Below are 25,365 nucleotides of genomic sequence, written 5' to 3' on the forward strand. Positions count from 1 at the left end.
GAGTCTGCCATTTATTGCAGTATTACCCTTTTACCTGTGTCACTTTTCTCTTGTAACACACTGTTTGCTACCTCTTACATTTTGTTTGCTTTCGATACTTGCACAAGTGCCACCATTGCCTACGTAACGTTTGTTCTTGTGTTTGAGTGTCCTCCATGTATTGCAGTATTATACCTCTACTTGTACTTTGTACGCTTTTGTAACCTGCACACATGTCACTTTTTCTCCTGTAATGCACCGTTTGCTACCTCTTGTATTTTGATGCTCACGATTGTCACTTTTGCCTCATGTAATGTAACGTTTGCTTTTGTAATTTGTTCACTTGTAATGTTCTCGTGTATCAATTCTGTTCCTATTGTGAAGCGCTCTGACACCTTCGGGTAAATAAATAAATAAATACACTCACTCATCCCACAAACCGTTAACTCGTTCTCATATTCATCTACCCACGCAACCATACCCATGAACGCTCCAATTATTGCACAAACACTCTGCCTTATGAAATGGCCAGACCTATTGGCTTTACCAAAGCATTATTTATATCTCACTCACTTTCATCTAAATATCCCAATCCTATCGGGTCCACTTTGTTAACCTGTCGCCATCTCGTCAGTGCGTTTCTCACGCTGAGAAAGAGCGGTTTACGAAATAAAAAAAACGGAAGCGTCCTCCAGAGGAACAAATGTAACTCTTCGCTTCAGGCGTTACTATGCAGTCTTGCGACTGATGCAACAGTGTGTTTTCAAACCGAAACTGCGTCTTGCGAGGCCGAAACAAGGGTGGGGGAGGGGAGGGAGCCCTTCTGAAGGATCCTCGGGCAGTGCAGCAAGAGGAGGAGCCGGGGAAGGGCATAGAATGTGTCTGGGAGGAGCTCTTCTGAGAGACACTGTGCTGACCCTGCAAAGACACCAGCAGATATATCGTGCGGCGGGAGCAGAGCGGTGTCAGCGGAGCCAGAGGGGTACGAGGCGAGGTGAGAGCGCGGTGCTAGCTACCGGGGGCACTCTGTGCATGTTTTGACTGAGGTGGTGGCTTCGTTAAAACTCCCAGCCGAGTTGCCTTCTGGGAGCAGTGCTCCTGGTTACACTCAGCCTCACGTGAAGCCACCCCATACGGGATGTGTCTGCCTGGGCATTTCCCGGGATGACGACACCGGTCTTGGGGGTACTGGGGAGGCTGTAAGGCGTTATCCATACATAGCCTTTCTGTAATGAGATGGGGGAGGGAGAGAGCTTGTGCGGGGAATTCCCAATCTGACAACACACTGAGGAGCCCCAGAGCTGACGGCTGTCAGAGCAGCGGGTACTGGGGAGGGTGTATGGCGTTATCCATACATAGCTACACTGTACTGAGATGCGGGGTAGGGGCGGAGAGCTTGAGCGGGGAATTCCAAACCTGAAGACACCCTGAGGGGCCCCAGCCCTGACTGCTGGCCGGGGCAGGCTGCTCACTCGGGCTCTGTTGATCTAACTGTCCAGAGGCAGCCAGACTGGAAGCGGGTCAGATAGTGCAGCTGGGATATCCTCAGACGTTATCAGCCGGAGCCACACTACTCAAACAGCAGATTCGAGATTAGCCCTTTCTTCTGACTGAAAGCGATTCTCTTATGCGCACAGGTCTCGTGCCAAAAATGCCGGGTGAGTCACTTTTTCTCGAAATCCGTAGGTGCGTTAGATGGTTGTAAGTTCCCTAGACATATTTGAAAAGATGACTGAAATGAACCTGTCAATAATGGGCCTGTTTATCCTCGAGTGAGAGGCACTCGTGAATGCCATTTTAAATAGTTGTGGACGTTTTGCATTTTACTTGGCATCTTTTTAAAGCACGGATCTAACTAACCCCTTATGCCAGCGGACATTATACCAGAAGGTGATACTTTTGGGAGGTGGATAGTAGTGCACATAGTGTTGCAAGACCATGGGCACCCGGTATCAAAGGCTGATGAGGAAGGTCGCATTGTATAAAAAGGCTATTTGACATTTATTGGTCTTCAGATAAGCCCGCAATAGTGTTTACAGGAATACCTACCCTGGTCATAAAAGCAAAGCAGAATCGTACTTGCAACATTGTGATAAGATAAGACGAATACAGTGTAGGGAATAAAACTGTGTTTACATTCTTCTCTGTACCAACAGCTTCTTGTGTATAATATACACATCTCATTCAAGACTGTACACAGTTCTTAAAGAAAAGGGGGATTGAAACTATAAATTACAGGAGGTGGGCGCATCTCAGAAAAAATCACCTTGTAGGACAGTGTTTCATAATCGAAGGTTGGCTTTTTGGGGATCGAAGTGTACTACCAGCTAGAGAAATCGTATTTTTCTCTGCTCCAGTTTTAGAACTTTATATTTTCTGGCAGTGTGTTGGATATATCGGGAGTTGCTGCATAATGCTCAAAGAGGTTGCCATGACATTAAAGAGGTGGCTAGGCCGATCATATAATATAGCCCATAAAGAGTCAGATGATTCTTATCAATATATTTCTTGCAACCACATCTGACTCACATTATCCCTCCTCCCCAAGCTTCGGTCTAAAAACACATTGTTGTATTATATTGTCTACAAGATCCATTGGGTGCATTATTTGAAGATCTCTGCTTTCCTGGGCCCACTGTTGACCAACCACACACTTAGTCAATGGCACCCTTAACTTTGACCTAAAAAAAACCCTCTAACTTTAGAGGGATAAGGGGTTGAATGATGGTGATGGCCACTAGGTCTGGTTCTTAGAGAAGACCAAACACTGCATGATTGACCAATGTGTATTAAACAAGCTAGTATTACGACATAAATTACTGCAAAATGAGATACCACATAGAAATACACTTGTGTTTCAGCCTCTTCTCACTTTGTCTGCCTGATGGGGCTTTCTTACATTAGGAGCAGACTGTATTACAGCCCCACCTTTTTTGTACTCATAATGCTGGTTTCCCTGTGTGCCGGCTGTACGGCGTTCCCTTGGTTTCTCGCTGCCTCCTCATCCTTTCTTCCTTTCTCGGAATAGTCCTCCCATTCTGATATCCTGTTTGTCTCACAGAGTAGGGAACCACGGTCTCACACTCTCTTAATCTGTAATCACTAGGGCACCGCAACCAATCCTGATGGTATTGCCTTGCTTTTACTAGTTCCATATGCCCTTTTTAGCGTAGAGCCTGCAAGAGCATGCACTAATGCATGCATCTCGCTTGCAAGACACTGTTGTTAACAAAAAGAGTTTGGAGCCTGCCGTTGCTTACCATTTGTTGGCTTGCGTGGTACTCTTCTTCACCGCCTGGTAATTCGTCAAGCCAGACCTAACATAATTTTCTTTCCTCTCTGTGAAGCAGGGACCATGCACCGATTGAGTCAACTTAATCGGTACCCGCTGCTCTGGATGTATTTGAGATACTATTTTGTTCTATATAACTTTTAGTGCCCTGCAAAAAGAAGGCGTTGTGACTGGCAAAAACGTACCCAGGAGGACAAACAAAATAAAAAAGATTTTTTAATGTATTTAACTTTCTTTTGTTCTGCCTAGTCTTATTTTCTCACTTTGCACTCACATTTTCTTTTGTTTTTGCTTGTGGGTGCTGTTCTCAAAAGATGAGGATTATTTTACTGCAAAGCGACATTGTTGCTTTCCTTGCGTGTAATTTCTGAAATGATTCTTTATCACATAATTGTGCAGTGCACCCCAATCAACCCCACTCCAATCCATCCCACCTCAACCCGCCCCAATCCACCACACTCCAATCCTCCTAAACCCACCCATTCCAATCTGCTCTACTTAAATCTGATCCACTCCAATTTACTCTAATCCAAAACATTCTGCCCCATTCCAATCCAAAATATTCTACTCCAGTCCAAAATAATCTGCCTCGCTCCAATCTTCTGCGCTCCAATCTGCCCCACTCCATTTCAAAATAATCTTCTCCAATCCAAAATAATCTGCCCCACTCCAATCCAAAACAGACTGTCCCACTCCAGTCCAAAACAACCTGCCCACTCCAATCTAAAACACTCTGCCTCACTCCAGTCTGCCCCACTCCATTCTGCCCCTCGCCAATCCAAAACAATCTGCCCTCTCCACTCTGCCCCACTCCATCCCGCCCCACTCCATCCATCTCTAATCCCAAAAAATCTGCCCCTCTATAATGTGCCTACTCTTATTTGCCTGCTCCAGTCTGCCCCCATCCAAAACAATCTGCCCACTCCAATCCAAAACAAACTGTGCACTCATGTCCGCCCCACTCCAACAATCTGGCCCACTCCAATCTGAAACAATCTGCTCCATTACCAAAAAATCTGTCCCACTCAATCCAAAACAATTTGCCCCTCTCCAGTCTGGCCCACTTCAATCCAAAACTGTCTGCCCCACTACTTTCCAAATTAATCTGCCCCTCTCAGTCCAAAACAATCTGGCCCACCCCAATTGGCCCCATTTCAATCCAAAACAATCTGCTCCACTCCAGTCCACCACAATACACCCACTCCCCAGTCCACCCCACTCCAATCAGCCCAATCCCCCACTGCATTCCACCACATCCCAATCCACATCACTTCCTCCCCAGTCCACCCGAACCCCAATCAACCCCACTCCATTGCAAAACAATTCACCCCACTCATCCCAATTCACCCCCCTCTAATCCACCCCACACAAATTAAGCCCAATTCATTCTACCCCATTTAGCCAATCAATCATTCAGGATTTATAAAATGCAGCAGGGTCTCAAAGCACTGGAATTGCTAGTTGCTTCATGGAGAACACTGTGAAAAATGAGCAAAAGCTGGAGAAAGCACTCAGGAAAATGGAAGAGGGGAAGGCGAGAGCAGTAAGAAATGAGGCAAAAGCAGGAGAAAGCACTCAGAAAAAATATGGAGAAAGAATAGAGTAAGCAGTACAAATGAGGCAAAAACAGGAGAAAGTACTCATAAGAACAGGGGCAAAGATTGAGACAGCAGTGAAAAACAAGGGAAAAGCAGGAGCAAGCACTCCTAAAAACAGTGGGGAAAGAAGGAGAAAGCAGTGAAAAAACAAGGCAAAAACAGGAAAAACCACTCCAAAAACGAAGGAGAGGAAGGAGAAAGCAGTAAAAAAATGAAACAATAGCAGGAGAAAGCACTCAGAAAAACAGGGGGGAAAGAAGGAGAAAGCAGTGAAAAACAAGGCAAAAGCAGGAGAAATCACTTTCAGAAATACGGGGCAGAGTATGGAGAAATCAGTAAAAAAAAAAAACAAGCCAATAGCAGGAGAAACCACTCAGTAAAGCGGCAGGAAAGGATGAAGGAAACATTGAAAAATGAGGCAAATGCAGGAGAAAGTAACCAAAAAATGGGCGGGGGGGAGAAGAAGAAGAAGGCAGTAAATCAAACAAGAGTATGAGAAAGTACTCAGAAAAACGGGTGGAAAGGAAGGAGAAGCAGGAGAAAGCACTTGAAAGGGGGAAGAAGAAAGCGTTGAAAAAATAAGCAAAAAATGAATAAAGCACGCAGAAAAAAAGTGGAAGGAAGGAAAAAGCAGTGAAAACAAGGGAAAAGCAGGAGACGTCGCTCCGAAAAACGGGGAGGAAGCAGAGCGGTGCAGCAGAACAGGAGAGCTGGGTCTGAGGCCTCCAATCCACCCCACTCCCTTCCCATGCCACCAATCTCCAATCCAGTCCACCCCAATTCAAAACAATCCACCCCAATTCAATCCCCCACTCCAATCCACCCCAACCAACTCCACCATATTCTACCCCACTCCACTCTATGGCACTCTCTGCCACTGAACCACTGAACTCTACTCCCCTCTACTCATCTCTACGGCACTCAACTCCACTCTACTTCCCACCACTCCACTCTAGAGCACTCCACTAACTTTTAGCCATGCTGAACAGGGCCCACACTGGTGTACAATATGGCAAAAACCACATTGCCAAAGCCAGTAGCTCTTGTATAGGCAAGACCTATTGGCTTTGCCAAGGGGGTTGTAAAATATCACTTGGTTTTCTTCAATTGTTGTTGTAACTAAGTTATAGCCTCCTTATCTCAGTAATAATGTGGGAAAGCATGCAGACAAAGCTTAGCTCACAAAAAAATCTGATACAAAGTATTAGACAGAGTATCACACAAACTTCCAACCCAGCACATGTATGTCATGCAGCAGCTCACTATGGCATTGGAAACAGAACCATACACCTAGGTATGCTACACGCAAATATCCAACACAACAGGTCAGAAATAATACCACAGCAACACCCAACACAGTATGCCATATAGTTGCTCAAGACCCCCCCTACTGCAATCTAATCCACCCCAGTCCACCCTACTCCAATCCACCCCACTCCAATCCAAAACAATATGCTATATTCGCCTAAGTTACTGTAAAACGAAGCAGAACACATGACATCTCTCACTGCCTTTATGCTGCAGGACATCTTACACAGTTATCATGTGTTCATTACGGCACTGATACATCATATAGTGGATTATCTCCTCATTATTTAGTGTCCTTGTTGCTTTGAGATGCCACACTTAAATAATACCCCCTGAAGACCACGTCACACAGAGTCCTTCATTCATGACACTGCATGCACACACCAACAGCAGTAACTTGGTCGTCCACAACACAAACACATTATTCTGCTCATCTCTGACATCCAACACGGTACAGACAGTCCATATGCCCTGCAGCACCACACACACTTGGGGACGACTTGTAATAAGGGGCGTCACCTTGCTTCCCTGGGAGTGTAACAAAAGAGTGAGAAGAAACAGAGCAGCTAGTAATAAATTGGGCTTTCCTTTGGGTGACAAACAGCCAGATTCATCAAAGACCTGTTTTGCGAGTCTTTAATAGCGATTCATAAGGAAACGCTATTACAGACTCGCAAAACGGGATTCATGTAGGAATCGCAAAATAAAAAACGATTCCTACACATCCTTATTTGCGATTAGCAAATTGCTAATCGCATATAAGGAATAACTCCCCATTCATTCCTATGGGCCAAAAGGCCCATAGGAATGAATGGGGAGTATTCCTTATTTGCGATTAGCAATTTGCTAATCGCAAATAAGATAGCGATTTAAAGGGTGCCAGGGGTGTCCAAAGGACACCCTGTAGCACCCCTTAAATGCAAATTTAAACAGGTGTTGCGCACACACATGTCCAAAGGACATGTGTGTGTGTGTGTGTGTGTGTGTGTGTGTGTAACATGCAAAAGAAAAAAATGCACTAAAGTGCTTTTAACTCTTTTTTTGCAATTTACCACAATGTCAGACTTCGTGGTAAATTGCGACCAAATATTGCGAATTCGCAATTTCTAATTGGTTGATGAATTGCATTTAAGGAATCTCTATTAGAGATTCCTTAAATCTAATTCCTCGCAAATTTGCGATTTCGGTAATAGCGATTTTTGCATTTGGGATGATAAATCCCAAATGCAAAAATTGCACTCGCAAATGGCCAGATTCTCAGAATCTGGCCCTTTGCGAGCGCAATTTCGCTTGATGAATCGGGCTGAAAGTTGTGAAAATCTGTGTTTTTTTGAGGGGGTGCGGTGGATGGCCCTGCGCATGTGTTAGCTGGGTGAAGTTTTCCTCAACCTTAAAGCCGTAAGTCAGGGGAGTTACGATACACTAGCCGGCGCAGTGTGCGGTAGTGCCAGTAATAGACTTTTGTTATGGATGTTATTCAAATGGCCCAGGGCGGGATCGGAAGACTGGGCGTGGGTAGGGCAGGTAGTTTGAGACAATATAAGAATGGGTGTGTCCGTGGCCTCTGCCTCTTCCACTGCCACCCAACAACTCCTGTTGATTTTCTTCTTGTACGCGGTGCTGGGGTCTAGGGGAGGAGTCCATCAGCTTCCTTCGAGGTTCAGGTACAGGGTGGGTTAATAGTTTGTGCCAGTGCAGTCCAGTCACCAGGCCCATTGGAGAATAAGTAGGTGAGTGAGTCTTGTGAGAAGATTTCATCCTTCGGAATTTGGGTGCATTTATTTTGTGTGCATTTTGGTGTTTCTTATCTTTATAATAACCCACGAAGCATGTCTTGTCTGCGAATGCCGACATCCTTATATGCAGATCTCCAGCACACAAGGCAAGCCTGGCCGGTAGCAGCTCATTTAGACTTCTCAGAGCACCCAATGCACATTTAAATTATTCGCTCCAAGGCTGACAGTGGAGTCAAGGGAGCAGCGGGGTCATGTGGAGTGTATGAGTTTTTCTCTGTGTATGGCGTGCACACAGAGCCTCATCTCTCGGAGCCTTGGGCCACATGTAATCAACATTAAGAATAGCGATTACCTAATTGCGACTTTCTGCGAATCACAACGCTTTTGTTATTTTATTTATTAAAAAAGTTTTATATTCGTGCCCTGCTTGGTTCAGAGGGCAATTGAGCCGTGGCACTTTTTTTTCTGTGCAGTGCCGGAGGCTGAGAGCAGGCCAGTGACGTGCAAGATTCACAACCACAATTTAGAATAACTCCAGTCAAGCCTTCGGTTTTCATGGCGACCTGTGTCATTGGGCTCTCGTGATGCAGTTGCACGTCCTGGCCTACTAGCACAGACACGGCCAGAATCCACTTTTGTAGTCGCACAATGTGCCTGTCTGCCACCAGTACTCGCACAAGGAGCGCAAAGAAAAATAATTTTACTACCCGACCAATCAAGTCAATTATGGGCTACATGCACCTTTAGTTTCAGTAGGAATGATGAAGTGGCGTTGAGCTAGGCAACACTTTATTGGATTGTGTATACCAAAGTCTGGGCTGTGCATATATCTAAGAGCTAGGCCTCAGGAACATCGAAATGCACTATACAAAAAAAGCAGACTAGGGTTCGGAAAATAAAAGCAAGTGTGGCGGGTTGAGGTTATGATCCTTGGCACGACTTGGGGCTTGTTCTAGGCATTTATTCTGGCATAAGAGTGGCATTGTACAAAAATAATTGAGTCATTGGATTCCCAGAACAGTGCCCTGCTGCTGTTTACTCCTTCACACACCGTCTCCACTTCTCACCTAGAGCTAGTTTTAGGGCACAAAGCTGCAGTTTGAAACATCAATGGGTTATAGGAATCTGTTGCAGAGCTCCTGAAGTCCCCAGTAGATAATAACAAGCATTTGCAATGCAATAGGTCTCGCATTAGGACAGTTTGAGCTATTGGTATTGTAAATTACAATTTTTTTATTTATGTTTTGTTTTTGAAAATAGCGAAATTAATAGCAAGTCAAAGTCAAATAATGCTTTATTCGAGGTTCACTCATAAACGCATGTGCATTCAACAATATAAAATCAGACTAACAATCATTTCTGTTAAAAGAAAAAACTTTCAGTTAAAAAATAAGACTTGATTACTGATAGCAGATTAAGACATTAAATACGAATGCAAAGTAACATTTTGTAGATAAAATTTCATAGTAGTAAGAGTTAAAATTTTATGTATAAACATTTTTTTAAGATAAAAATAACAAGTATAAAATGCAGACTACCAAAAAGAAAGACAATCAAGAGACTACCAAAAAGAAAGACAATCAAGTGACTAACAGTCACTCTCTAATAGACCACGCCCGACCAAGATACTTAGCTGTAGCTATTGCTAGGGGCATTAAAGTGCTGGTGCATATAATACGTAGAGCTACAGTACTACTAGTGGTACCCAAGTTCTTACACGTTGGTGTTAGCCAAATGTGTCTTGGGTCAGAATAGGTTGTACAGGAAAATAGGAAATGACCAATTGTTTCTTTAGTGGCACCACAAGCGGGGCAGCTATCATTGAGTTCGCCTCCCCACCTTCCTGTCAGAGATCTAAGGGGAAGTGTGCCTGCTCTTAATTGGAAGAGGAGCTTTCTGTCACCCGGTCTAGTTATAGCGTCCCAGTAAGGTTCAAGGCAAGGATACAACTTGGCTTCTAAGAATCCTCCAGCCATAGACGCTGCACTAGGACTACTCCAGTTCCGAGCGGCTACCTTCTCCCAATAGATTTCTTTTATGATTCTTTTAGTTGGAAAGATGGTTCCCGCTGGATCTACCCAAAGCGACCGGAGCCCGAGTTTACTCAGAGTTACTCTAAGTGATTTAAGCCATCTGATTTTGTGAAACCCATCCGCTTTGATGATATCTAGGAACCCCTCAGCATAATGGGAAAGCTCAGGCGTTGTCCAAAGCCTTCGCCAATACAGAATCGGACGAAGCCTAACCAGATCTGCAACCGCTTTTCTGCCCAGATCGTACCTAAGAGGCAACAGTGGGGTACTCTTGGGGACACCGGTAATAGCCCGGAAGAACTTGTTTTCCGAAGTTTGGAGTGCCGCTACCGTCTCAAATCCCCACAGCTCAGCACCGTAAAGTGCAGAGCCGAGAGCCTTTGCTTCATATACCTGCAATGCTGGCTTTATTGGTTTCGTCAAAGATTTTCTGTGTTCTGAACCAAGAGCGCCAGCCAATTGCCTATGTCTTAATGTAGCAATATCTATGTGCTGGGACCATCTGAGATCGTTAGATACATGGATTCCCAGATATGTAAAGGCATTCACTACCTCTAAAGAACGACCGTTCATAGTTAACTTGGATTTAAAACTGCGGTGGGGATTAAAGATCATAAGTTTTTTTTTGGCCACATTAACTTCTAGGCCATGCTCCCCGCAGAATTGGTCAAAAATTAATAGCTTTTTCATTTACAATGCCAATAGTTATAACTTTTGCAAATGTGACACCTATAGCATTTTTTGTAATGCAATATGTGTTGTATTTTCGTGACTTACTTGTATTGATATTACAATTAACAATGGATTTTATTTTTTTAAAACAATTCATACTTAAATAAAAGTTATTGTAATTTATAATAGCAATAGCTTAAACTTTTGTAAATAACTTTTGTGAAGATTATGTTCAGTGTATTTTATTGTAACGAAAATCCAAGAACAGAAGTGAAATATTAACATCTTTTTGTTACATTTGTAATGAAGCTTGAAACATTGAGAGAACATATTTGAACCAGTTGTTGTTGAATGGTTGCACAGATTGATGCTGTGGTGGCGCTGCGTGATGTTGTGGTGGCGAACGAGTGATGCTGTGGCGTTCAGTGATGCTGTTGTTTCGTATGCTATGCTACGTATTGCTACGCTATTATGTTTTGTTTTACTATACTATGTTTTGTTGTGTTTTGTTATGTTATGCTATGTATTGTTGTGTTATGCTATATATTGTTATGTTTGCTATGTTTTATTATGTTATGCTATGTTTTGTTCTGTTATGTTTTGTTGTGTTATGCTATGTATTGTTATACTTATGCTATGCTTTATGTTATGCTTTGTTATGTTATGCTTTGTTATGTTATGCTTTGTTATGTTATGCTTTGTTATGTTATGCTTTGTTATGTTATGCTTTGTTTTGGTATGCTTTGTTTTGTTATGCTTTGTTTTGTAATGCTATTTTTTGTTGTTTTGTTATGCTATGCTTTGTTGTGTTTTGCTATGCTATGTTTTGTCATGCTATGCTGGTGAGAGTGTGTGAGGGTGAGGTTTTGAGGGGGGGTGAGGGTGAGAGGGTTGTGAGGGGGGTGAGGGTGAAATGGTGCGAGAGGGTGAGGGGGTGTGAGAGTGAGGGGGTGTGAGAGTGAGGGGCTGTGAGGGTGTGTGTGAGAGTGAGGGGTGTGATGGTGAGGGGGTTTGAGGGTGAGGTGGTGTGAGGGGGGTGAGGGGGTGAGTGAGGGTGGGTGAGGGGGTGAGTGAGGGTGGGTGAGGGGGTGTGAGGGTGAGGGGGTGTGAGGGTGACAGGGGTGAGGGGGGTATGAGGGTGGGTGAGGTTGAGGGTGGGTGAGGTTGAGGGTGGGTGAGGGTGAGGGTATGGGTGAGGATATGGGTGAGGGTGAGAGGGTGGGAGAGGGGTTGTGAGGGTGAGAGGGGGTGTGAGGGTGAGGGGGTGTGAGGGTGTAGGTGTGTGAGGGTGTGTGAGGTGGTGTTGGGGTGACGGGGTGAGAGGGTGAGAGGGTGAGTGAGTCACAGCCGTGAATCTGAGGCTCTGGATAATCTGTCCGCTATGTGAAGAGCTCTTAATACAAAGGCGGACATACTTTACTATAAAGTGCCGAATAAGGGGAAACAAAGGAACAAAAGAACGGTCATCGTTTAGGAACACGGAGCTAATAGACGTACCTTGTTTATGTAAAAAATATATTGCAGCTGGTCAGGAACATTCCTACTTCGGCGTCTTTCTGGTAGCACGACTAGACACAGTCCGGGAAACAAGAGCAAATTAAATAGGAGTGTTTAAACAGCCCAATGCAAAATCATGTAGTTAAGAAAGGCGTGTCGTGCTCAAGGGGATTGGCAATGCTGCACTACCATGCAGCATAAAAATGTCAATGTCATCAGACCCCAGAAACAAACAAACAACCAAGATTAAAATTAATACATATTGCTTTCTGTGTGTAAGGCTAGGTACTGGGGTCACAGGAGCTTCAAACGGGGACCTTCCACAAATTTGGAAATTGATTATCTGACAGCCTTGGCTGCTACCTGGAAGCGTGAAAGCGGGCAGGGGGAGTTGGGAGGAGGGTGGTAGGGTTAAAAAAAAAAACCTGGCTGGCCAGCCAGCGCCACCTCTCATACGTCCTCTTCCTGGCTTCTTGGGAGAAGCAGGAAGCACCAGGGCTCCCCGCAGCCACAATGTTATGATTGGTCTGAGCGCCGTGGCACGGGTCTCAGCCAGGGGCTCAAGGGGTGGGCATATTCTCTACGCAGGCTGTAATGCAGGAAGGGCCAAACAGTGACTGCGCACTTGCCACTCCTCCCCTGCTCTACAGCCCGCCCCCGAACACAAGCTGCCACAGCAGGAGACCAAAATAAAATGATAATAAGAAGCTGAATTGTTTCTCGGCATCAATGATATGCCGTTACCTTCCGACTCAACGGCAGCCACTGACCCTATAGGAACAAAATGCTAATGTACCCTGGTCCCTGTCAGAATACAAAGTTCTGAACATAGGCAGGGGGGCAAATTAACCATCTAGCTGTATTTAGCGTGCCGTGGAATCTTAGATGAGGGCAGCACATCGTACTTTCTTCACATCGACTTTGGGCCCTAAAGGCGAGACTCCGGTTATCAACTATTTCTCTAAGTTTATCTGGATGAACAGGGCATAGCAAGGAGATGGCTTTACGAGCCTTCCACGGAAGTGGCTCGCTGAAGAGGAAAGAGACATCTAGGAGATTGCCTCATTAGTCCGGGACACCTCATCAGGTTTTATTCAACCATATACCCTCTGCTTCGGAAATTTGTACATCGAAGAGTTTGCACACAGACCTCGCACCTAGAGTACTTGTACAGTCTGCTTCACAGGAAACATGCACCTACACAATCCACTGCACTTTGGGTGCCATCCTAGGGCGGCGCTGGCACTTTCACCTGAGTTGTGTCGCATACGATATCAGTGATCCAAAGGGAGCCAGGAACAGGTTGGAGTCTAGCACCACAAAAGCCCTTCCATTAGACCTGCCCAGGGAAGTGGCGGAGTCCGGCAGCATGTGACTCCTGCCTGCAGGAAGGTGTAGTGAGGCCTTAAGCCCCAGTGTTAAGATATCTGGGAATCCAGTTTAAAGGTATCTGAGTATACCTAAAGTGCCATCAGTGTATTATTTTGGCTTGTGTTCTGTGCCAGGGCCTCCATCACCTCAGGGGACTAAAATACCCATTGAAGCGTCGAGTGGCACGGAGCATGCACGGCTGCTGCAGTACCCCATGCCAGGGCACATCCTGGTAGAGTCAGGCTCTTCTGCCGGACTCTGAATGAACCCATTTCCTCACAATACAAATGTATGAATCATAAGAGGAAAACACAGGAAGAGAAAACACTGCTAACAGAGAGAATGAGTGGACCGAAATGAACAATTTTACAGACCCTGACCCAGGGAGGAAGCCTCACGAGGACGCTTCACTAGGCTCAGACGACATAAGCACACACCCCTGCATTACAACAAACGCATTAACCACCAATTGGCACCCCCTTGACACCCACAAGCTGGCCACAAACCTTCACACCAGACATGAGAAGTTCCAAACCCTATCTCTACGAGGTCCCCTTTCCTACTACCCCCATCCACCCTCACGCAAGCAGTTTAAGCCCAGCAGAATCCGTGCCCCATAGAAAATACCTAATTGCCTCTCCCTAGCAAAGGGTCCTTGAAAGACGAGAGTCTGGGACAGAATCGGCGATCTGAGGTGATTGGATGTGACTATTCTAAATCACCCAAGAAAGGAGAAAGTTTAAACAGAACAGGGGATGTGGAATTTAGGAACACCAGTAAAATGCAGACACACCTTCCTATTTAATGGGATGCAGTTTGACCCTAATTTCTTTACCTTTTACTTGTACCTTTTTCAGTGTATCCCTGAAGGTTTTGGCTAATCGTAGTGTTTGCTGCACATATTTAAACAAATGTCAAAAAACATTTCTTGAAGACAGAAGTTTTGAGTATTTGGTTTCTACAGCAAGCCAAGCAGGCTTTGGGCAGCAGGGCGACCTATAGTAATCCCTTCCGCCTGCATGTGTCAACGTATTTTCGCCTGAGGGTGCTTCCTGAGTTTTTGCTGATCTTGTGAAATTGTTGCCTGCAAACTCGCCACTGCCTCGAGCTTCCGTCTGTTATTTTGCAGAGTAGCTAGAAAAAAAGAGAGAATGTTAAGCCCAGGGCACAAGTCAGGGGTGCACGTGGGTAGATGACGTCTGTCACTATTTTCACAGGCTGGACGCCGTCCGGCCTGCCAAGTTGGGCCCCTCTGAAATATGCTAAACTGGTCCAGGTGTGACTTTTCCAGGAGGAATGTGTAGGCGTCTGTAGTATGCGCTTTCAAAGAATAGTTGGCGCGTCTTGGGGCCTTTTATTATTTTAAATTCGAGCTGGGGCCAAAACAGAGACTGAATTAAGTCAAAGGCCAAAGTTAAGGGCCATCAGGCCTCATTTTAGGAGCTATCTGGAGCCTCACACCTAGATACAAATGCAGTGAAGGGAAAACAAAGGCACACTGCTTATTACTTCGCTAGTACTTAAGAGAGGCATGGTATTGACTGTGTTCAGTCCCATATAAGAGATATGCAGGCACTGTTAGTATGTCAGCTGGGTTGATCTGTCCTAGTATTTGCACAAATAGCAATTTAAATATCGTTATTTTCATATAGAGCGCTACTTAGCCCAATACAGTGTCAAGCGCTTTATATCACACGTACACATTGTATGTTGACAATAAATGATGTGTGTACATTAATGTACAGCATGTTTTGCATAAGGCAGTGAGGGTTATACGTTGTGACACTCATGCCTTTTAGGATTACAATTTATTAACTGTAAGTAACAAAAGGATCTGTGTCAAAGGCAGAAACCCACTTACCTAGATACATAAAATAAAAATCTGCATGTTAGATGATGTTCTTTCACAGGAGAAAAATTAACCCTTTGTGCTATCTTTTCTTTCTGCAGCCTTTAAACTGCAGACTTTTTACTATCACTTTTCTCCTTGTTGCCAACTTCTTTGTGGCAAAGTAAAAAAAAAAAAGTATAAGTTGAGGTCCAGATTTTGCTTTGGGATACGCATCACTTTTTTGGCACAACCCAGATACAAAATTTCCTTCGTCGAATCTCGTAATGCGCTCAAATGCACTCATGATAGACCTGCTAAACATACATGTGAGGTGTTAAAATCTGATGTCCCTTGTGATGTCATAGGTTGTCATGCTACTTCCTGTGATGCAGCACTGTGATGTCACCAGCCATGATGTCACTTGCATACTGCCTAACCTGGTTAGTCCCCCTACTTCTTTTTTTAGGATTTATGCCTGGCAAAGCCTAACAAATGCCAGCTTCCCACAATCCTAAAATGACTCGTAAATTCCATATTGAATGCCAGGCACTACTTAGTTTGTGACCCTCCACCCCCGGGATACTCTAAAATGAGAAAGGAAATGGGTGAAAGAGGAACAAGTCTGCCCTGGCTGATGGGAAGATAGCCGCCTTTTAGCATCTCAGTGAATTTTGAGTCATCTAGAGGAATGCCTTGACTGCATGGAGGCATCCATCTTCTGTATCCAGTTAGCATGTACACAAATGGAAGCATCCAACGTGTGTACATCTTATGAAGAGGCTGATATTAGTGCCTCACAAATTTAATATGGTTGACACTTTAGAGCAGCCCCTGTTCACAGAACAGGATTGGGCACCTACTTTTAAATCGACAAATGCATGTTGTGCACTTTGAGCTAGAGCCAGAGCTTGCCTGGCCACCCAGCTACACAGAGGGGTACAGTGCTAGAGGTATGCTGCAACACTCTTCTGTCTGGTCCTCCATGGACCACTGTCACGTCTGTAGTTTGGGTCATGCTGGTCCAGGTTTGTTTTCTTTAATAATGGGCGTATATATGCTTTTTTAAGTCTTCCGGAAAGTCCTGCAGTTAGAATTATTCATGATTCTTCTTACTGGTGCAAAGGTAGTTGAAAGAATGTTCTTGAAGATTTGTGGATGACAAGCGTCAGAAAGGCAGCCAGTTGGCCTGCTTGCTTTGACCTGTAATGGATGGCTGCTACTGAGACCAATTTTTCCAAATCATACACCGTGGTCCTCAGCTCAGCAAAATCTAAATCCAAAAGCTACTCGATTAAATGGCATCATATACGCATATAAACACAAAAAGGTGGTTGGGCCCAATGGGAGGGAGGGTAGGTAGGGCCACACTAGAGTACAAAAAAATATTCACCTATGCCTCCAGACTCTGAGTTAAACAACACTTTATTGTGGATAAACAATAGTTTATTAGTTTACCCTTGACATTGGTTTATGTCTTTGACTTATACTTTATTTAGCAACAATTATTTTCATTGTTTCTAGACGACAGACATGAGATCACCATCAACCTCATATCCAGCCATATACAATTCAAACAGTGATTTGTGCATATATACAGTGCAAAAAGAATGGTAATAATCACAATCAAACACAATTAAGGAAGAACATTCAAAATCATAACATGGACAAAGATTGTGATAGACAAATATCGAAGAAAAAACAGTTCACAAGAACCAATCACAATTAGGAAGCGAGCGAGAGTAAGCAGTTTTGTGTGAAAGTTCTACTCTCCACTCATCTCAAACACAATCAATATGTGCTATTCACGAGAGAAAGCCCAATTTGTGCAACAGTCGTATTGTCCCTTAGTGATAGTGAAAATGCCGACGCGTTTCAAATCCTGGAATTTGTTTGCAGGATTTTCATCAGGGCGCTGTGATTGTGGTCCATGGGAAACTATTTATGGGAAAAGGAAAGGACGATTTTAATGAAGTTTTTACCTCTAGCCATTTTTAACGGAAAAGGACACGCGTGGAATTGCGGGTTACCTTTTATTTTGGTGCCATGGGTCCTGGTGGAATTGAAGGATCGTCTATGCCACGTGAAGTTTGGGCTGCAACAGAGCACACCGTGTAAGGGTCATGCGGTAAAAGAGAATTGTTGAATGACCGGGAGCTACAGGGAAGTAAAAGATTACCTTTAAATGAAGCCGTCCTTCGGCGGGTGTGCCGGTAACGGAGCTTTTAATTCTCCATGCTAGCGTAGTATATCTGGAAATGAGAAATTTAAAAGGAGGATTGGGGTAAGTCAATGTGGCCATGGCCGCAAATAGAAGAGACTGAGTATATCGCCGGGGGACTTACTTGTGTGCGGGAGCGCATTGGCAGGCTCGCCGGTTATGGAAGCTTTTTCAATGTGGATCTACGGAGCAAAGAGGGAACGGGTATCAATTATCTCATTAGATTCAACAGACATTGCGTCCTAAGGACGAGTTGCGGGGCTTGAATCTTACCGTTAAGTAGCGCGAAGAGCTCTGCTGTTTGACCTTGCTTGGAACCGGCACACTGTTAGTGTTTGAGGCTGTCCTGTGCCAAGCCGAGTTCCTGTAGCAAGAACCATGTGGTGTCCGCTCGTCCAATCAGGGACAAGGCCACTTATGGTGCATTGTGGGAGTTGAAGTGCAGAATCGGATTTAGGCCCGATTGATTTCACTAAGGGAGTTGAGGCCCGTATTGACGCTATCGAATTTTAGAATTAAATATGCCTCTTTGCGGAGTAGCATGGTTTCTACATCTGGATAGCGCTTTGGGTCAATCCAGACCAGTGCTGTCCATTTAATGTCATTTTCAGTATGGTTGTTGTTCAGGAAGTGTTCCACCATTGGCGCAGATATGACTTTTTTCTTGATGCGAGAACGGTGTTGGGTAATTCTCGCATTGATGGGTTGATTTGTTTTCCCAATGTAAACTCTGTTGCATGGACAAACCACTGCATAGACGATATTTCGGGTTTTGCAATTTGTGAACACCTCGTGTTTCCACTTGGTGCCATGATTGATAAAGGTGTCGCCCTCTAATGTGGTGGAGCATGATACACAATTACCACATTTGTGGTGCCCACGAAGAGGTTTCAGGTTCCACTGAGCTATGAGGTCACTTCTCGGTGGAGGAATGTAGCTATCTGCTTTGATGAGATGTTGACCAATGCTCATGTTTTTCCGCATTGCAAAGATGGGTTTTGGAAGGGGGTACTCAAGGGATTCCAATAAGTGCCAATTGTTACGGATGATATTTTTGAATTGGTTTGTGTGTTGACCAAACGTGGTCACACACACCAGTTTGTCCAATTCCACGTTTGGTCAACACACAAACCAATTCAAAAATATCATCCGTAACAATTGGCACTTATTGGAATCCCGTGAGTACCCCCTTCCAAAACCCATCTTTGCAATGCGAAAAAACATGAGCATTGGTCAACATCTCATCAAAGCAGATAGCTACATTCCTCCACCGAGAAGTGACCTCATAGCTCAGTGGAACCTGAAACCTCTTCGTGGGCACCACAAATGTGGTAATTGTGTATCATGCTCCACCACATTAGAGGGCGACACCTTTATCAATCATGGCACCAAGTGGAAACACGAGGTGTTCACAAATTGCAAAACCCGAAATATCGTCTATGCAGTGGTTTGTCCATGCAACAGAGTTTACATTGGGAAAACAAATCAACCCATCAATGCGAGAATTACCCAACACCGTTCTCGCATCAAGAAAAAAGTCATATCTGCGCCAATGGTGGAACACTTCCTGAACAACAACCATACTGAAAATGACATTAAATGGACAGCACTGGTCTGGATTGACCCAAAGCGCTATCCAGATGTAGAAACCATGCTACTCCGCAAAGAGGCATATTTAATTCTAAAATTCGATAGCGTCAATACGGGCCTCAACTCCCTTAGTGAAATCAATCGGGCCTAAATCCGATTCTGCACTTCAACTCCCACAATGCACCATAAGTGGCCTTGTCCCTGATTGGACGAGCGGAAACCACATGGTTCTTGCTACAGGAACTCGGCTTGGCACAGGACAGCCGCAAACACTAACAGTGTGCCGGTTCCAAGCAAGGTCAAACAGCAGAGCTCTTCGCGCTACTTAACGGTAAGATTCAAGCCCCGCAACTCGTCTTTAGGACGCAATGTCTGTTGAATCTAATGAGATAATTGATACCCGTTCCCTCTTTGCTCCGTAGATCCACATTGAAAAAGCTTCCATTACCGGCGAGCCTGCCAATGCGCTCCCGCACACAAGTAAGTCCCCCGGCGATATACTCAGTCTCTTCTATTTGCGGCCATGGCCACATTGACTTACCCCAATCCTCCTTTTAAATTTCTAATTTCCAGATATACTACGCTAGCATGGAGAATTAAAAGCTCCGTTACCGGCACACCCACCGAAGGACGGCTTCATTTAAAGGTAATCTTTTACTTCCCTGTAGCTCCCCGTCATTCAACAATTCTCTTTTACCGCATGACCCTTACACGGTGTGCTCTGTTGCAGCCCAAACTTCACGTGGCATAGACGATCCTTCAATTCCACCAGGACCCATGGCACCAAAATAAAAGGTAACCCGCAATTCCACGCGTGTCCTTTTCCGTTAAAAATGGCTAGAGGTAAAAACTTCATTAAAATCGTCCTTTCCTTTTCCCATAAATAGTTTCCCATGGACCACAATCACAGCGCCCTGATGAAAATCCTGCAAACAAATTCCAGGATTTGAAACGCGTCGGCATTTTCACTATCACTAAGGGACAATACGACTGTTGCACAAATTGGGCTTTCTCTCGTGAATAGCACATATTGATTGTGTTTGAGATGAGTGGAGAGTAGAACTTTCACACAAAACTGCTTACTCTCGCTCGCTTCCTAATTGTGATTGGTTCTTGTGAACTGTTTTTTCTTCGATTTTTGTCTATCACAATCTTTGTCCATGTTATGATTTTGAATGTTCTTCCTTAATTGTGTTTGATTGTGATTATTACCATTCTTTTTGCACTGTATATATGCACAAATCACTGTTTGAATTGTATATGGCTGGATATGAGGTTGATGGTGATCTCATGTCTGTCGTCTAGAAACAATGAAAATAATTGTTGCTAACTAAAGTATAAGTCAAAGACATAAACCAATGTCCAGGGTAAACTAATAAACTATTGTTTATCCACAATAAAGTGTCGTTTAACTCAGAGTCTGGAGGCATAGGTGAACATCATATACGCATGGCCGAAAAAGTTTGTTATCTGGGCTTGCCACTAGATAACACATTGAATTGACAATTTCTGCTTAATGCCAATGTACAGTCTTTTAACAGAGTATCATTTAATTTTGAGGAGTTCTCCCGGCGCCTCAGCCGCTCCCATATTAGGCCAGTTATTGATCTTTACAAAGCGAAATGTATATCGCAGCGAGCTTCGGTTGTGAGATCTGGGGGTACAAGGCATGTAATATAATTTAGGTGGCAGAAAATAAATTCTTGAGAAAGGTTTTGAGGCGGCCCCAAAGTGTGCATGAGGAACTGAGGGTTGGTTATATCTCTAATTTTATGCAACTCTGCCTGTTATTACTGTGGCTCTCAATTTGGCTTAAGAGAGAACCAGATTTTTAAATAAGGATCTTAAGAGACTGCCTGGTCCTGGACCACAGACTTCACATTCCTTTGTTGAATTACATTCAATGTACTTTGAGTGACCTTGGCAGACATGATTTATTTTAAGACCCAAACATTATTCCAAAAGCAGATATTCTTTGGGTCAAACAAGCTTTTCTCTGTTTCTCTGGAACTCTCTCCCGCCGGAAACCAGGCTTATCTCTTCCACCACACTCTTTAAAAATGAAGTAAAAGCTATCCTCATGGCTAAATACACCTGAACTACTATCTCGAACACTGTTAGTACTCTGCACCGATCTATACTACACGTTTGACCCTTTTGATTATTTGCATTAACTGTCTTATTACTCACATGTTTGGCTTTGTAGCCACCTATTTGTACTATTTTGTACTCCTGTATGGCTTTGTTGCCACCTATTTGTACTATTTGACCTATTGATTTATCTGTCTAACGATGCTCCCTCATGTACTTCTCTTTGTAAAGCGCTCTGATATCTGCAAGGATCTTGTCCGCGCTATATAAAACTTTCAAAATAAATAAATAAATAAACATAGGAAAAAAGGGGAGTGAATGCATTGTCTAAGAGTTCCCTTGTGAACTATTCTATGATTAAATCCCCAAATTTAATTGATTTATAGCTGATGATTGACATGCCTGCTGACCGCAGATGACGTTTGACATATTTCCATCTGATCAGTTTCCCCAGCTCTTAGTGGGTTGCCACAAGTTCTCTGAGCCTCCGCTTTGCACTTGTGACCATGTTGCTGTATTTGATATCATGCACATTGTTTTTATATGTCCTACATTTTCTAGATTGTCTTAAGTTTATTTGTCCTTTATTTCTGTCAATTCATTTTGCACAAGTTAGACCTGCCTTATTGTATCTTCAAGTTCTAGACTCAACTACTATCATGGTTTTTAGCAAGGGTGTTTTATTATCATGCATGAGAGGTTTTGCTGGACCATTTGTTTACTTGCTTGGGCTGTTCCTTTTCCTTCTTTGTACCACTGTTTTTATGTATACTGTTTAATTCAAATTGAATAAAGTGATTACTGAGTACTGAGGTATATTGAAGCGTACAGAATCCCTAATCTTTGTTTTCTACAGAGCTGTTTATAAAGTCGGGCGTGCTGCTCTGGGAACTAGCAAGTGTGGTGTTGTAGTGTAGGTTGACGGTCTCATTTCTCCTTTTGCGGCTCTACCTGCCAAATGTACGAATAGAGGGTGTTTATTTGAGCAGATTTCAAGTTCATATGTAATGGTGAGCTAAACACTTGTCCGGCTTTAAACTGAGCCTCCCCCTGTTCACCCACCAGGTCCCAATGACATGTGGAAGAGATTGATGACTTAAGTGAGCCATATGGCGATACGTGATATCTAAGGTGGTGAGTGATGGTCATAGTATAGGGTTTGCAGAGTTACAACGTTTTTTTCTGAAATCTAGTAAAGTATTTTTAAACCTCTTCATTTTCGTAAACGTTTGGAGGTTTAAAACATATGGAAGAAACAATTTGCTTAAAATAGGGATGTAGGTGTTAACTTCCAAATCTACTTTTACCAAGGGAATTGTCCTAGAAAAGTGTTTTTGGAGACAAAATTCTTTCTATTTCAAAATTCTTATGCAGGCAAGGTTGTAACTCTGCAAACTGTGCAACATTTGCCAACTTCAAAATTACACATTCTAGACACGTAAAGAGCAAAGGGGAGAGAGACAATGAAGCAAAAAAAGTGTCCCAACAAATTGTATGGAGATGTTATACTTTTTTTTGTTGAATACGTATCAAAAGATTATATATCCACGATAGGCACTTTTGAAAAGAAGTGCTGTAAAGTCTGGGTTTGGTCACGCTTGCACTATGTAATTGTAATTTCTTTGCACACTTAGACAATGCGTGCTGAAAGACATCCATTTCTGAATGATGAGGACCAATTGTCCTTATCTGGCAATTTTCTGACAACCTGAAGTTTGTGTCCTATCTAAGTCTCACAAATAATTTACACTGTGATTCTTTTACTTTTAGGACCAGCTTTTCATGACATCATGGCATCCTTTGAAGAAACCGAGACTGAGGAGAAGCTGGCCTGCATCAGGATGAAAGTGTATCATACCCACCATGCAGAAAAGCAAGTCTTTCGATCCCTTTCGTTTTTTAGAATGAAAAGGCACAAAACAGATGAGACGATTACCTTTGGGCGAGACATCAAGACCTGCAGTTATATCCTATGGGATGCACGCGCTTCCCGGGTTCAGTTTGCCCTGCAGGTGTTCAGATACTTCAACAGCTCTGAGATCAGCTTTGAGATCAAGAACATGAGCAGAAAGACCAAACTCTTGGTGGACAATGTGGAGCTGAACTACCTGAATAAAATGGAACTACCCAGCAAATGTATGCTCCGCTTTGGAGACTTTCACTTCTTGGTGGAGCAGGAACCAGGGGATTCTGTGGAATATTTTGAGACCTATTTTGAATTAACACCAACATCACCTTTACAGGAGGTTCTCATTAGCCCGTCGCTGCAGCCCATCCCTGAATCAGGCATTTTGACCTGTGGCCCAATGTCGAGTTTCCATTTTTCCCGTGCGGAAACTGCAGAGGAAGTCGATGAAAATGATTCCTGAGGGTCCACAAAGAAGGCCATTTTGGTCATCAAATGATGAAGTCCCCAACCTATTAAAAGCTGAACAGTACACTAAATTTATTAGCATTCTGTTACATAACCATGTGTATATAGCACCAGATAGCTAACTACTTTTTACTCAATTGACCTGTATTTATGATGTTTGGAATGATTGGCTTAGGATGATGTCACTGGAAGGCTATATCATATTTATTGACCAGACGCCTGCCAATTTGATAGATCATTTTATAGTTGTTGCTTGCTGCAAAGTATGATATAATCCTTTCGTATTTTATCTATAAAGAAATTAGAGTTTGAGATCTGTTCTACCACAGGCCCTTTCTTTTTTTGCCACCCCCGTAGTGTGCTGCCTGCCTAGGATTATGTAGTGACCTGGCAGCACCATTAAACTGCATAAACATTTTTAGGTCTTTATTTTATAAATAGTGAACAAGGACAATATTACTAGAGGCATAACAAAATATCTTGCTAGAAATTGATAAGCGTTTTTATTCTTGAGAGATTGTGAACTCACAAAAAAAGTATTTTTGCAGTGCAAAACATATGTAAAAAAAAAGCCAATATCTTGCCATAGCAGATGCCTCTTCTGAAATCTTATTTTATTCTGTCTGCTATTTTGCACCATCTTTCCCGTATGCTCTAACACGTAGTTATGAAGCTTTGTGTTATGAGGGACCTCATACACAAAAAGGCACTTTTCCCCTTTCACGCAATCTTTAATTATAAAAAGTTTTGGTGAACGCAAAGAAAATATATTTATCACATTATATCTGAATTCAAAAGTATTGTACACACAAACCCAATGGTTATTTTGAAGTCTCAGGACTAAGTATTTGCTATTGTATAACATGTTTATTTGACATTGTCCACGCATTTAGCAAGGAGCCACGAGTTGACCAGCCACGCAGTTATGCTCTCTATGCCATGTTATGAGGATGCATGGTTTCTCACTGGCACCCATTGCTCGTGGGCTTGTGAGGAGGGAAGAAATCATCTGGTCAAGCCCCAGTTTTGCACTTTTCCCATTGCTTTTCCAGAACTGCAGAGTGACCTTATGGTGTCACTCTTCTAGACACTGAGGCGTGAACTGGAAGCTCTTATGAGGTTCAATGGGGTCACATTGGACACTAAACTTGGTCTTACCTAAGCATGAAAACCACCCTAAAGCATTCATAGTAATAAGATTGTGTGGCTTGTGGACCACGTGTGAAAGGGAGCCCTACTGTCTGTACACCATTTCAGCTATTGGTTTATGTATTAATATGTTCATCTACTTGACACTGCTTTAAACGTGGTTTGCTGAACTTGCATATGAAGTCCATTACCATGATGTGAATAAGTGCCTTTTTACCGAGAGGAGAATTGTATGTCTATTTCTTATATAATAATTATTCCCTTGCCTAATGGGAGTTTCTATTTTTAGAAGCTTTTATTGAAAATGTAATAATGTACATATGAATGAGCATTGCATCTGATAAGAATACATGTGATATTTTAAATATGTAGCATTCAATAAAATCTGTCGTCTTTTTATAACATGTATGTTTTACCATCTTCTTTATAACATGTCTGGTCAAAGGAAAGATGCAATATAAACTTTTTAGGATGACTGAAAATGTGAGTAGATATAAAAACATGCACAGAAGCCCCGCTATGACCATGCTAAAGTACTTCCGGAAGGTATTTTATGCATAATCCAACATGATACTGTATCTTACTTTTTGTGTGTCATTTAGTTGCTCTTTCTTGCTCTGACTAAA

At 43.2% G+C, this 25,365-nt stretch overlaps 1 protein-coding gene across 2 annotated transcripts; it reads left to right on the forward strand.

Annotated features, from left to right (window-relative positions):
• Positions 1-825: 825 nt before the first annotated feature.
• LOC147659251 (TRAF-interacting protein with FHA domain-containing protein A-like) lies at positions 826-25,143 on the forward strand. 2 transcript variants are annotated; one of them, XM_086951851.1, is made up of 2 exons: positions 826-973; positions 22,987-25,143. In XM_086951851.1, the coding sequence occupies exons 1-2, from the start codon at positions 856-858 to the stop codon at positions 23,583-23,585; spliced, it is 717 nt and encodes a 238-aa protein (XP_086807977.1). In that variant the 5' UTR covers positions 826-855; the 3' UTR covers positions 23,586-25,143. The 2 variants fall into 2 exon arrangements, with proteins under 2 accessions (XP_086807977.1, XP_086807978.1); XM_086951852.1 differs by lacking the exon at positions 826-973 and adding an exon at positions 1,293-1,637.
• Positions 25,144-25,365: the final 222 nt, after the last annotated feature.

Source organism: Lissotriton vulgaris, unplaced genomic scaffold, assembly GCF_964263255.1.
Source record: "Lissotriton vulgaris unplaced genomic scaffold, aLisVul1.2 SCAFFOLD_1282, whole genome shotgun sequence".
Lineage (NCBI taxonomy): Eukaryota > Metazoa > Chordata > Amphibia > Caudata > Salamandridae > Lissotriton > Lissotriton vulgaris.

Excerpts from the sequence above, each read along its gene's own strand:
- LOC147659251 (XM_086951851.1), top strand. The coding sequence starts at position 856 with ATGTGTCTGGGAGGAGCTCTTCTGAGAGACACTGTGCTGACCCTGCAA. Across the intron at positions 974-22,986 it reads CCAGAGGGGTACGAGGCGAG|GACCAGCTTTTCATGACATC; the intron begins GTGAGAGCGCGG and ends TTTTACTTTTAG.